The 13,440-nt window shown below is 41.5% G+C and overlaps 1 protein-coding gene across 11 annotated transcripts in view; it reads left to right on the top strand.

Annotated features, from left to right (window-relative positions):
• grik4 (glutamate receptor, ionotropic, kainate 4) overlaps positions 1-13,440 on the top strand; it is a 353,258-nt gene that overhangs the window by 226,725 nt on the left and 113,093 nt on the right. For all 11 annotated transcript variants that reach the window (XR_006828758.1, XM_046073785.1, XM_046073784.1 and 8 more), the window contains one exon: positions 2,921-3,018. Coding sequence is in view for 10 of the 11 variants with exons in the window: in XM_046073785.1 (XP_045929741.1) it covers positions 2,921-3,018 (98 nt within the window). In the remaining variant the exon portion in view is untranslated. The remainder of the gene's footprint in view (positions 1-2,920; positions 3,019-13,440) is intronic.

Raw genomic sequence — 13,440 nt, 5'->3', positions numbered from 1 at the left:
TGCAAACCAATAGAGCAATATCTCTTTATTCTCTTAGAAAAGTGTGTGTGTGTGTGTGTGTGTGTGTGTATATATATATGTGTGTGTGTGTGTGTGTGTGTGTGTGTGTGTGTGTGTGTATATATATGTATATATATATATATACATATATATATATATATGCAACTTTCATTCTGTTGTGGCACGGCAGAGCAGAACAAAATTTTCTGTAAAAAGGAATTGGCAGTGTAATGTAAAATTGACTTGATCCATGTCAAAATAGAGATGACCTTCAATACAAATTCCTATGGATCTTCTTTAAATGGGCCATTACGAGATTTCCAGTAATTTGTCACACAGATAACAAATGCATCACTGAGGGTGACTCCATTAACACAAGCTAGAGTACTTATTTATTATCAATTGATAATACACACACCAAAAAGGCAATAAGTCATCACCCAGAACATGGTACTGGGTGATGACTTATTGCCTCACACCTCAGTGTTTGTTGGTTAGATGTTTTAATTTTTAGTGAAAACTATCCAAAATCAATACAGCACAGTATGTGTCTGCAGAAAACGACCAACACAAACAGCTATGACAAGAAGTGTGGGGATTGATTTTCAATACGACACATTCCCACTTTCACAAACCCAAGAGCTTCAGTGGCGCCGCTTAATCCATGGAAATACTGCTTCACTTGACACAACAACAAGAAATTGTATTACTTTCTTTGCCTGGCTACTATAAACTCTTTCTGAATGTGGCAGTTCCTCCTGTGTGTTTCTCTCTGTGTGCAAGGTAGCGTGTGTTGGTGTGTGCTTGCTGGATTGTGTGTATATTGTGAAAATGTTTTTGTGTGTCTGTGTGTGCATTATGTGTGTGAAAGTACAAGTGTGTGTGGTGTGTGTGTGTGTGTGTGTGTGTGTGTGTGTGTGTGTGTGTGTAATTAGAGGCAGGAATTGGATTAGGGACGGATCAGTGGCCACAGTTAGATGGAAATATCACAGAGGGAATGCTACCTGCCCAGAACAGTCCCACCCCCACCTTTCAACCACCCACTCCTGCCTGTGTAGTATACAGCTCCTAAATGGATGCCTCCCTGTACTGGCTGCTGCTTTTGAAGGCAGAAAACACCACATGACAAGACTCCAGTTTACAAACAGCCCTTCTTTCACAGTTATATATTGCGTGTAAAGTTTGCTTTATTGCTGCCATGTGTCCACCTGAGCAAACTGATTTCTGAGAATGTTTTTATCTTTCCTAAAATGGTAATCCTTTAAGAGGTGAAAGGAAGCCATAACTATTTCTAAGTTTGCAAACACTATGGCCATGTGTGTTTGAGTGTACATTGGTGTTTCTGGTTCTACTGTATGTCATGGCTTTTTCCTTGTATGTGAGTGTGCCTGCCATTCCACGTTTAACCAGCATAGCTGCTAGCTTCAAGCTTTTTTCAAGTCAAACTCATTATAGCCCTCTAATCATTCCGAGGTTCCAATAGTGCGTATTGATCAGGGAAAATCAATGTTAAATGGGAAAAATTTACTTCAGCTGACCTTGTGACCTTCTGACCATATTTGGACCGCCAGTGAGCAGCTCTGTGAATTGTGTCTGACAAGATTGACACCTTGACACTGACATCAATGTGCATGGGATGACGAATAAACTGTGGTGAGGAGGTAGAGACACAGACCTTTCATGCACATTCTGTGTTGTTCACACATACACATGCACACACACACAACGCTAGCTGTGCAGAGAGGAAGCAAATCAAAGTGTCACAGGAGCATGTTCGCTGGCAGTCAAAACCATTCAGCTTTATAATTTGGTGAAGCCATGCAGACAGGTGTGTGTGTGTGTGTGTGTGTAAGTACTGTACTGTAAATGTGCGCATACATGTTTATGTGGGTGTAAGGTGTCTGTCTGTTTATATCTTACCGTCCCCATGGGTGACTAAGGGATTACTTATTAATCATTCGATTCACTGCCTCTGGATTCACTGCACAGGCCCAAAAACGGTTCCCCTTTTGCCTGTTTCACACACATTGCTGGTTAATGCCGTGCCTTTGCCCAAATAACCAACACCAAATTACCATCACACACTTGCTTTGTGCTCACACATTAACACATACTGTCTGTACTTGTGTCATGATTGACTGTAGTGGTTTAATTAGAAGCCAAGGATTATAAACTCACAAGTACCTTCTGTTTTCGACTATGGGAAATTAAAGCATATGGTCTGTGTACATCAGAGACGAGTAAAATTCACAGTCACTAATATTTTTTCTGTCTAAAGATATATTTTCATCCCCAAAGGTAAAACCTTTAAATCAGTCCTTGTAAAATGTTGAATGTGGAAAACAAGATGAGCTGCGTGTGTCACTTTGGGGGATATTGTGGCATTCATGTGCAAATGTTCAAATACCGGATTTTATGTTTTAAGGCTACAGATATCACTGCCTGTCACTATTTTGGGCTCTCTGCCTCTGTCTGTCACTCTATTTATCTGTCTATGTCTCTTCCCATTTCTATATCTTTCTGTCTCCATATGTGAATGTGGGTTATATGAATATCAGTTTCTCCCACAAGCAATTAAACTCTCATGGACAGGATTTTTTTATTTTTATTTTTTTGTGCATCACATTAGGCATATTAAGCATGGACAAATGCATTTGGGGTTGTGCACGTTTCACTAACACATGTAGGGTCAGGTTCCCTTGAGACATTAGAAACGCTGGCTCAGGCCGCTATCTGTTTAGAGGTTGAGATAGTCAGCATGTGCATCCATTAACATCTGGCTGAAGAGGTCTTTTTTTATGCGTTGACTCAGATGCTTCAATAAAGCCTGTACTTTACTTTCCTGAATAGCAATGACTGACTTACTTTCTCTCTCACTGTCTCTGTCGTCCCCCCGGCCCCCCTCTCTATTTCCTCTCAGTGTGCCAGATCATGTCAAAAGGGGTGGTGGCAGTCCTCGGTCCTTCTGCCAGTCCGGCCTCCAACTCCATCATCAGCAATATCTGTGGAGAGAAGGAGGTGAGTTTGTGCGCCCAACTGGCCTGCAGCCCCGTGCCCATGTCGGGCAGCGTGCTTAAAGTATGACCAGAAATACAGGGTTTGGAACAATGATGCTCATTAGCTGCTGTGTGGTTTTGTAGGAGATTGAGGGGGAATGAAATCCAACTTGTTAGTGAAATGATGAAATACTATAACAGTGTCATAGCTCTCCATTCCAGTCCCTCGCAAATCAAAGCACTGCTGGGCATTTATTTCCTCCATTCCCCTCATTAGCTTGGAGCAGTTTGGCCTGCTGAGGCTTGCTAGCCACTGTGTTGAGATTTTTGTAGAAACAAATAAAAACAACCAAAAGCACAAGCTTTGTTGTTCTGATTAGATTAGGTGATCATTAACCAAGCCCTGCTGTTGCTATATCTGGTGTTTGAAATTAGGATATTTACCTAATAGATGATTTAACAGATGCTGCTATCATTGATATTATTTTCATAAAACCAGTCAACAGATATTATTTCTTATTTGAACAGTGAAGAAAAACATGTTTTCCACATTTTAAACTTGACTGAGTGGATTTCGCTTCAGAGCCTGACTGCATGCACACAGATCCCAGCTGGATGCTAATTAGCTTGTCTGAACTCTGACATGATGTGTTCTGCAGCTTGATGTCAAGAGACAAGAGAGCGGTTGAATTATACAAAAGAATGAACTAGATGTAATCATTTATAAATAAGAAAAGATATGTATATGCAGAACATTATCTGTGATTGCTTTACTGCCATGCTTCGGAGTGATTGCTAAATTTGATAAACTATGTTTTACACTATTTGTAGAAGACTATTTAGATTGTGAAAGTGGATACATCAGTATAGAACCTATATCATCTACTACAGACTTTTAAAAACTACATGTCAGTTTTTTATCAGTTCATCAGTCATTAGATTTTCACTAGTGAGTTCTGGTGAGTTACCCACCATAAATGGATTTGGTCCACAGAGGAACCGCCTTTTTGATTCCATTAACTTGATCACCATGACTATTAAAATTCACCCATTACCATCCAAGTGTCTGTAATGTTCTCTGGTACAGTACAGCCTGTATTTCTAATGAGACATCGGTCTGTTATAGTGATTGACAGACCAGGACTCCCGGCCATTAAAAATCTCTGGTGGCATTGACTTGCGGGGTTGACTGCTTTGAAACACTAACTGTGATAATAGCACTGTATGAATATTAAAGAGCCCATAAAGTGAAAAATTAAATTTTTGAGTTGTTAAGTGATGCACACAGTATAGTCATAAAAATGTTTCCCCACACTGGTTCAAATTTTATCTTTATCCTTATTGCACATGTGTATGGGTAGTGCAATACTTTGGATGACCATAATACTTTAAAGCATGGCTAAACATCCATGTTTGTTACAGAAAGTAGGATTATAAGATTTGCTATTGTCATATTGAATTCAGATTTGTCCTGTACTTTTTCTAAGCAGTATTTTCCATCAGGCCATGGCCAGTACCATCAGCGTGTTTAGCTTAACTCTTAATGATTCAGTGCTGCTGCGGTGCCTGGGGACAAATGTGTTACAACACATAACTTGACAGTTTCATAGAAATATTTGCACACTTGATATGCCAGTTTGGGTGTCCATCTTTGACTGCTCTGTATATCAAATACTACACCCACTCCTGGCAACTCTCTTCTCCTAGTTGTTCTGGGTGGATTTGCTTTTCATTCAAGATGTGCACTACTATTTCAGGGGTATGACACTTGAGTTTATGCTGAGAGCTGCACTCCATGTCAAGTGCAGCTATGCAACAATAGCCCTGTACTTATATACCTGTACTATACATATTCTTCTCTTCTAATCCATGTTTTGTTAAACACTGAATTCAGTCTTTTTTAATGGTATTAAAATATTATTTAGATTTGGGATAATAATTTATTGTGTTAGTGGTGTTTACCACAGTGGTACATGTTTTCTTATTATTCCCTTTTATCAGAGCCACATGAAGTGTCCAGAGTTAGGCTTTGGAGTGATTGAACAAAATTATGCTCACAATCATGCTAAGTTTTCAGTAAGTGTTGCAACTTAAGAAAGCTGACAGTAGTACCCATAAGTAGGCCTAATGCAGAAAACAGGCTAATGAGAGTAATATACTATTATATAATAGATTATTGGATTACTCACGCATAATATGTAAGTAACATTTTACCGTTAGTTAGTCAAGGTGGAGCTAGTTTTAACTATTTTAAATACTGTTGGTTAATGTAGTGACATGGAAGTAGTATATAATGAAAATACTATAACACAAGGACCTCTAATTTGTACTTGAGTATAGTAGTTGAGTAAATGTTCAATGGTGGTTTGGAGGTTAACCATTCCTGTACTGTTTTCCATGAGTTTAAGTTTTAAGGCTAGGCTAGGTAACATGGTAGAAACTAGCAAGAGATGGTTATATTTTGAAAGTATCCAACTGAAAAAATCCCACCCCCTCTCTTCAAGCTTTTCCTCCAAAGCCAGTCATTTCATTTGGGCCAAATTAAATGACGATCCTTGCTTATTACAGTCCTTTTTTGTGTAAGAGTCAAGAGAATTTAAACAAATATAACAGAAAATGCTTTTGAAATAAATTACCTACTCTAGCTTTAAGTCAGTTGCAGTTGTGAGTATCGTCAGCTTTGACATATTGTTGCTCTGTTGTACATTGTGAAGTGATACACTTCACATGAGTGCAACTACTAGACAGCACTGAGCAGGATTTTAGCCCATGTGTAGCTTTTTTAAAAATCTTTTCAGGTTCTGTGAAATGTGTTTAAGGTCGTAATAAATGGTTTGAAGTATTTCTTACAATGTTTCTCACCTCACTGAAACATCAAGAAGAACTTGATTTTAGAGTTCAAAAGGTAGCCACAGAGGATCACTTGCTTCTTCCCTCACCACCAGTTAAAGAAAATGAGAAGAAGAAACTGAATGTGTGAGCCTTTGGAAGTGAAGAGTGGTTGGCAGTGTTGGTTAAAATCTGACAACTAAATCCACTTAATGCGCCTACTGTTAGTTTGCTAGATCTGCAGCTTTTACATAAACTGAAAGTTGATGGTGTTGTCCACAAAATGTATAATCACATGTTATTGAATGTAATCTTGTGTCCACCCCCAGTGCTGGATGAGGGAAAATGAAACATATTTTACAGGAAGAGATGAGGGATTTTGATATAAAAATATACACAAATGCATTTTTGCATTTGTGTATATTTTTTTATTATATTTGTGTATACAATTAACACATAATTGTCATAGATATATGAATAGACAGAAGATTAATACGCCCAGTAGAAAACCTCACTCTGATCCTGAATACTTTGATCCTCTTATCTCATTCTGTGTTATATATAAAATGCTTTAATAACTATTTTTAGGTTGTCAAGCAGTTGATGGTATAATCAAGTCCAGTGGTTCTCAGTTGTGGTCATCAGGACCCTGCTGCTGGTTTTCATTCCAGTCATCAAATCAAAGCCTATTGAATACCTTGGATGCATAGCTGAGAATCAGGATACTATCAAGAGTGTGCAGATTTTTATCCCAACCAAACACCACACCAGCTGATTTCACTGATGAGGTCCCCCATCTCAGGCTTGAGGTGTGCAAATCAGCAAAGTCAGCTGCTGTACCGTACTGTCTGTGTTTGGGTGTGTTTTTTGTCTAGCAGAAAAGGTCACATTTCTCTTATCATAATCACTCTCGAGGGGATGCCTGGCTAATGGCCTTTGTCAGCATGGCCTTAAATTGGTGGTAGGGTATCGTTACTAACAATAAAAGATTATCACGATGCATTAGAATAAATGTAGTATTAAGATCCTGTTATGTTGACCTTTGGCAAAACACGGTGGGTTATTAGCAGTGAAATTCTTACTTTAATGATAATGGACAGCTCAAATTCTCACAAGATTAAGAACAAAGACCACCTCTTATAACCAACCACAGGAGGCGACGGGTAATACTAGTCCTGCATGAATAGGACTGAAATAACTAAAATCTTTTCAGTTTTGCGTGCAGTAAAGGTCCATCATGGTGGGAAATTGTACAGCAAGATGCTTCCCTGCTGAGTGAGAGGATTGAACTGAATCCAAAGTTTTATTTCACCAAGATGGCAAAGTTATACTTGATGAGATGAGCAGCACAAATCTTGCAGTATTGCAAGTCAGGCTCATCCAGTGGCACAGTAGAGAAACCAGCAATCCTATGGAAAATAATGTAAACCTCTATTATATATTTGGCATCCAAATAGTCTGCAGCACACCTCTGAGGACTGTTCAGCAGGAAATAAGTGGAGGAGTATATTCGCTGGTGGATGCAGGCGTTTGTGCCTAATGTTACCTTTCCACTTTGTTTTTGCACGAAAGCCACATCATAAAGCAACCGCAGATGATTTTTTCATCAGACTTAACATTTATTAGATGACTCAAATAGCAAATAACTAAGTTAGTTATTGAAAGATTTGTATGGCTAATGGCACAGCAAAATGGTGTCCTTATCCCTAATTCACATGTTTAATGGTGTCGATGTATCAATGATTTATCACTTGTGATGAATGTATTGTATGAAGAATTGAATGAGAATGTATTGTGTTATACAGAATATTTGTCACACCTACAACTAATATCAACAGGTGAACTTACTTTTTGTGCACGTGTTTGTCTGCAGTACTACATCTGGCTATAAAAGGTGAAAACGGGTCACCGTAAGCTGTAGGAGCTGTATGTATATGTGTCTAATCCTGACACTGTGCACACATTACTCTGACCACCTAATCCCTCACTGTGAGCGTAAAGCCACAGATGCTGGCACTCTGGCGGCTGGTTGCCTGGGACACTGGCAGCAATACTGCAGCTGCCAGAACCCACTATGTTATCAGCACGTCATGTACCAGTCCCTATCAGTCACTCCACAGGTACCACTGCTGCTGCGGAGGCTATTTCTACTGGAGCGACAGAGGAGTGGGACTCAGCCCATCTGGGTTTCACACTAATAGTGACTAATAGAAAAACAGCTACTGCAGAGAAAATGTTGACTGTGTCCGTCATGTCGGTAGTTTGTTTCTATTTTGGTGCGGTATGGCAAGCAAGCCTTGGGGTCAGCATTTGAAGGACGGGTAGATTAATATCGACTAATGAGAAACATTAACTGGGGTTTTGGATGAGAGGCTCCTGCTGCCTTACAGGTGCTAATCTGCTGGCTGCTGCAGCCAACCAGAATAGCTGGAGAGTGTGCAGTGTAGGCTTCTTGTAGTTGCTTTGTTTCCTGTGAATCTCACGGATAACAAATCTGATTTTTATGTATAGGTCTTGACTTAGATATAAAATAGACCAAGGACGTTTCATCCCCTTAAGGCTCCATCCCCATCTTGTTATTTATCAATCTAGTTATTTTGCCTACCACTTGCCTACCTCAGATATGAGTGAAACCGCAAATACAAGAGCCATACCAGCTTGGATGTCGCCCAGGTCAGCAAGGTCTGCGTCAGGTGCTAGGGAACCAGAGCAACCTGATGACAAATGGGCTACTGGATAAAGACATTCATGGACTTAGAGCAGAAAATATGAATCTGATGCAATGCTACTATACAAGCAGTCCCAATGAGAGGGGTTATATGCAGAGACTGTGGGATATATGGATGCTTCGAAACCCATCATCAACACTGACAAAGAAACAACTCCTAGCTCAGTGTTCTAACATCTGCAAATGGCAGCTCCTATCACAACTAGAGATTGATGAGGTACAACAAATATGCTACGTCAACGGGGAGCCAGGATGACATGTCAGTGGGGAGATGTCATCATCCCCACACTCAGAGATTAGGTCCAAAGCCCCAATAACGGCACAGAATCACTCAACATAAGGGCGACTGACCTACGATTGAAGATCATAACTAAGCTGGACCCCCAAGTACAATGACCAAGATTGCCAAGGCTAAGTGATCAAGTACTCTCTGAAAGTTTGCTAGAAGATGTGAATGCAGCACTACATATTATCCCTACTAAAGCCATAATTGAGACCAATGAGCTGATGTACGCCACAGCAACAGCGATCTTAGATCCTAGAGATGTTTGGCTATTAGATGAGCACAAAGAGCATTACCCCCCATGGCAACACGAAGCGAGGTTAGTCAGCTCTCAGAGCTACAGAAAGGTGCATGGAAGGGGCTACCTAAGAAATACAACTAGCTGTCGATACCTGAGGCTCTAGAGCCTGCCAAACACGGACTTACCTCTCTGGCTACCCGCCTAAAGAGATACAAGGGAGAAGCAGAAGCCAGGAGAATAAACCGGATGTTCTCCACCGAACCATCCAAAGTGTACTCTCCGCAATCTCCCAGAACAAGATCCAGTAACTATTACAATGGCAGACATCAAAGAAAGACTGGCAGGTATGAAGAGCTGGACAACACCAGGCCCTGACATGATCCACACCTACTGGCTGAAGAAACTAACTGCACTCCATGAACGCCTGGCAGCACAAATGAACCAACTATTGATAGATGGGACTCACCCAGAATGGTTAACCCAAGGACGGACAGTCCTGATCATGAAGGATCCCCAGAAGGGAACAGTCCCATCCAACCACCAGCCAATAACCTGCCTCTGCACAACATGGAAGCTCTTGTCAGGAATCATAGCGGCTAAGATGAGTAGGCACGTGGCTCAATACATAGACAGGGCCCAGAAGGGAATAGGCAGTAATACCAACCACCAGCTACTGGTTGATAGAGCAGTCACTCGAGACTGCAAGACCAGGCAGACCAATCTGTGCACTGCCTGGATTGACTACAAGAAAGCCTACGACTCAGTGCCACATACATGGATCCTGGAATGCTTGGAAATGTACAAGATAAGCAGGACACTAATAGCCTTCATCAAGAACTCAATGGGGCTGTGGAAAACAAGTCTGGAAGCCAACTCAAAGCCAGTTGCACAAGTCACCATCAAGTGCGGCATATACCAAGGTGATGCACTATCCCCGCTGCTGTTCTGCATAGGCCTGAACCCCCTCAGCCAGATCATCACAAAGACTGGCTACGGATACCGGTTCTGAAGTGGAACAACCATCAGTCACCTCCTCTACATGGATGACATCATGCTGTATGCCAGAAATGAGTGAGACATCCACTCACTGATCCACACTACCAGGATCTACAGCAACGACATTGGAATGTCATTCGGACTGGACAAGTGTGGACGCATGGTTTCAAAAAGAGGGAAGATGATCAGAACCGAGGGAACTGAACTACCAGAAAGCCACATTGCAGATGTTCAGGACAACTACAAATACCTTGGGGTGCCGCAGGCTAACGGATGAGGAGGCAGCAAGGAAGTCTGCCACAGCCAAATACCAACAGAGAGTAAGACAGGTTCTGAAAAGTCAGATGAATGGGAAAAACAAGATTCGACCACATCCATCAACACATATGCCCTGCCAGTCATCAGATACCACGCTGGTATAATAAACTGGCCAAAGGAGGAGATAGAGGCTACTGACATCAAGACAAGAAATCGCCTCACAATGCATGGAGAGTTTCACCCCTAACCCAGCACCCTGAGACTGTACACCAAGCGTAGCTTGGGAAACCGAGGGCTAATGAGTGTCAAGACCACTGTCCGGTATGAAACGATAAAGATCCAAGAGTACATCAGGAAGATGGCCCCCAAAGATGAAGGGCTTAGTGAATACCTCAGGCAGCAGAGGGTGAGGACATGGAAGATGAACAACCTTCATGGAGGGACAAGCCGCTGCACAGCATGTACAGAAGCACTAATCACGGCGGCACAAGAACAGGCACTCAGTACAAGATCAATAGAGGCTGGGGTCTACCACACCAGGCAGGATCCCAGGTGCAGACTGTGCAAGGATGCCCCTGAGACAGTACAGCACATTACAGCAGGGTGTAAGATGCAGGCAAGAAGTGCATACATGGAACACCATTACCAGGTAGCTGGCATAGTGTACAGGAACATCTGCCATGTGTATGGGCTGGAAGTCCCATGGTCAAAGGTAGCGTCGCTACAAGTAGCGTCGTTACTAGTTTAACTACATTTCTCAGTAGCTTTGTGGTAGTTTTCTGAAACATATAGCTTTTCAGTAACGAAGCTCTTTTATTGACCCAGTAGCGCGGTAGCTTCCACACGCTACATTTTCCCAAGCATTTCTGAAGGATCAGTAAGTACGCCACCGCCACACACGGACCTGTACGTGCAGCCGGCAGAAGCACTTCCGTGTGACATCACGTACTGATCCTTGGGCTGATGTCTGCGACTTTGCTGCAGGGGAGTAAAGGCACGCACGATTTAGTTTACTTTCTATTGTGATAGTTATTGTAACACCTCTTGTGAGAAGAATCAGGGTCCAGCCTGGACACCTCTTTCTCTAGTGAGGAGGAAACTTTGATATGTAGTGGCACAAACTTGTTTCCATGAGATGAGATCTCTCTCTCTCTCTCTCTCTCTCTCTCTCTCTCTTTCTCTCTCTCTCATCCATTGCCATGAATGTTTAGGTTGCAATGGTGGTATAATTAATTAATAATGTGATAATTAAGTAACTTTATACAAACAACAATGTTTCTCCACACACACACTGGAGCAGGTTTTTAGTCTTTCTTCTGTTGCTACTGTGGAATGAAGTAGTTTAATCTAAACTAGGCCTATACTGTGTGTGTGTGTGTGTGTGTGTGCGTGTGTGTGCGCGCGCGTGCGTATGTATATATATATATGTATGTGTATATATATATATATATAAAGATGTGGAAAGTAAGAGCGTGACATCGTAACAGTGGTGCCAGTGGTATTTGGAGCACTGGGGGCCGTGACCCCCGAACTGGGAGAGTGGCTACAGCAGATTCCAGGTATATATATATATATATGACCTAACTATAAAATATTAAAAATTTAAAAGTAGCTTAGATGTAACTAAGCTACTTTTGCCACGTTGCTGTAGCTTAGCTTGCTACATTTCACTGGGGGGTAGCTTCTGTGTAGTGAAGCTTCATTTAATGTAGAATAGCTAGTAGCTTAGCTCACTACAAGTATTTTTGCCAAATATTTGCCAATATTTCATCTGAATCCACTTTTTATCCCACTGCTCCTAGCCACCTTCAGCTCAATTTAAAGGCTTTCCCTGTTTTCAACTCTAACTTCCTCTCTTCTACCATAAAGGATTAAATTTGCAATATACCTGTGTCTGCTAGAGATGAAATATATTCCTCTATGATTCAAACATGTGTGAAAAGGGTCATGAATATTAATGTCCAGTCTGATGTCCAGGGGTTACTTTTGACTTGCAAAGCCATCTGGAGATTACACTACTGCATTTTGGTAAGGTGGTGCTCAGGTTGGATTTAGAGGTCAACCTGAGGTCCGCTGGGCAAACAAAGAGCACACTGGATTGAGGTTGGGGGTCAGTGGTATAGCTCAAGCCCGGGAGATGTCAATAATGAGAGTTTTGTACTTTCATACACACATAGATGCCTACACTCAAAAACCCACAAACTTATTTCCGTCTCATTTTTACAGAACCACCCAGAATGTGCTTTAAATAATCTGAAAATTGCTTGCAACTCGAGTGTCATTTATGTGCAGATGTTTGAGAACTAGATTATTTTTGCTTTTAAGGTTCTCCGAGTCTTTCTCTCTCCCTCATTCCGCCCATCTCATTTTCTGCCTTTTTCTCTCCTGTCTACTGTGATACAGTGTTTTGCTGCATCGTGAGCCCTGGTGTGGAGGTTACCCTGAAAAACTCATTCAGTCCCAGTAAAAATGAATCTGTTCTCTTTCTGAGTCTCAGTTTAATTCCAAGATAGTTTGGAGTCAAACGTATTTCTCGAGATTACTTTATTAGTAGGCAAATGAACTCTGTAGGATTCCTCCACATGGCCAGACAGGAGCAATTGATGAACAGTACCATCAGACAAAGCTGAGGCACAGTTGATTGAACACATTTAAAAACCTTTCTCCATGCTTTCATAGAGAAAGATTTTGCAAGTCCGGTGAGTCATTTCTGTCATTATAGCGAACCATTCAACAAACTCACTCTGTGAATATTTGCCACAGATCTGAGTGTTTTCATTAACTCCATTCACATGTTCAGATATGCATCCTGCTGTGCAGAATGTGTGTAGCTGTCCAAACTGATTTAAATGGGTGAGTTGTCCGGCGGCTCAGTGCTACACATGTGGAATTGCTTTTTGTTCCTTGAAAAACCAGCTCGCCAACCCAGCAAATCCTCTCTGGCCAGAGACCATTTACACGGTAGCTGCACTCACTTTAGACCATCTCTGTGCCAGACACTGCACCACGGTTGGTCATAGCAAAGCCAGCACACCACATCTGTTCGTGTACAGCCAACTTCTGCTCAGCTTTGCTCTCATACATGGACACCAGTATCATCCAAATATGG

Source organism: Micropterus dolomieu, linkage group LG17 (genome assembly GCF_021292245.1).
Source record: "Micropterus dolomieu isolate WLL.071019.BEF.003 ecotype Adirondacks linkage group LG17, ASM2129224v1, whole genome shotgun sequence".
Classification (NCBI taxonomy): domain Eukaryota; kingdom Metazoa; phylum Chordata; class Actinopteri; order Centrarchiformes; family Centrarchidae; genus Micropterus; species Micropterus dolomieu.
The sequence above is the reverse complement of the archived record's forward strand: the minus strand, read 5'-3'. Positions and strand labels throughout refer to the sequence as shown.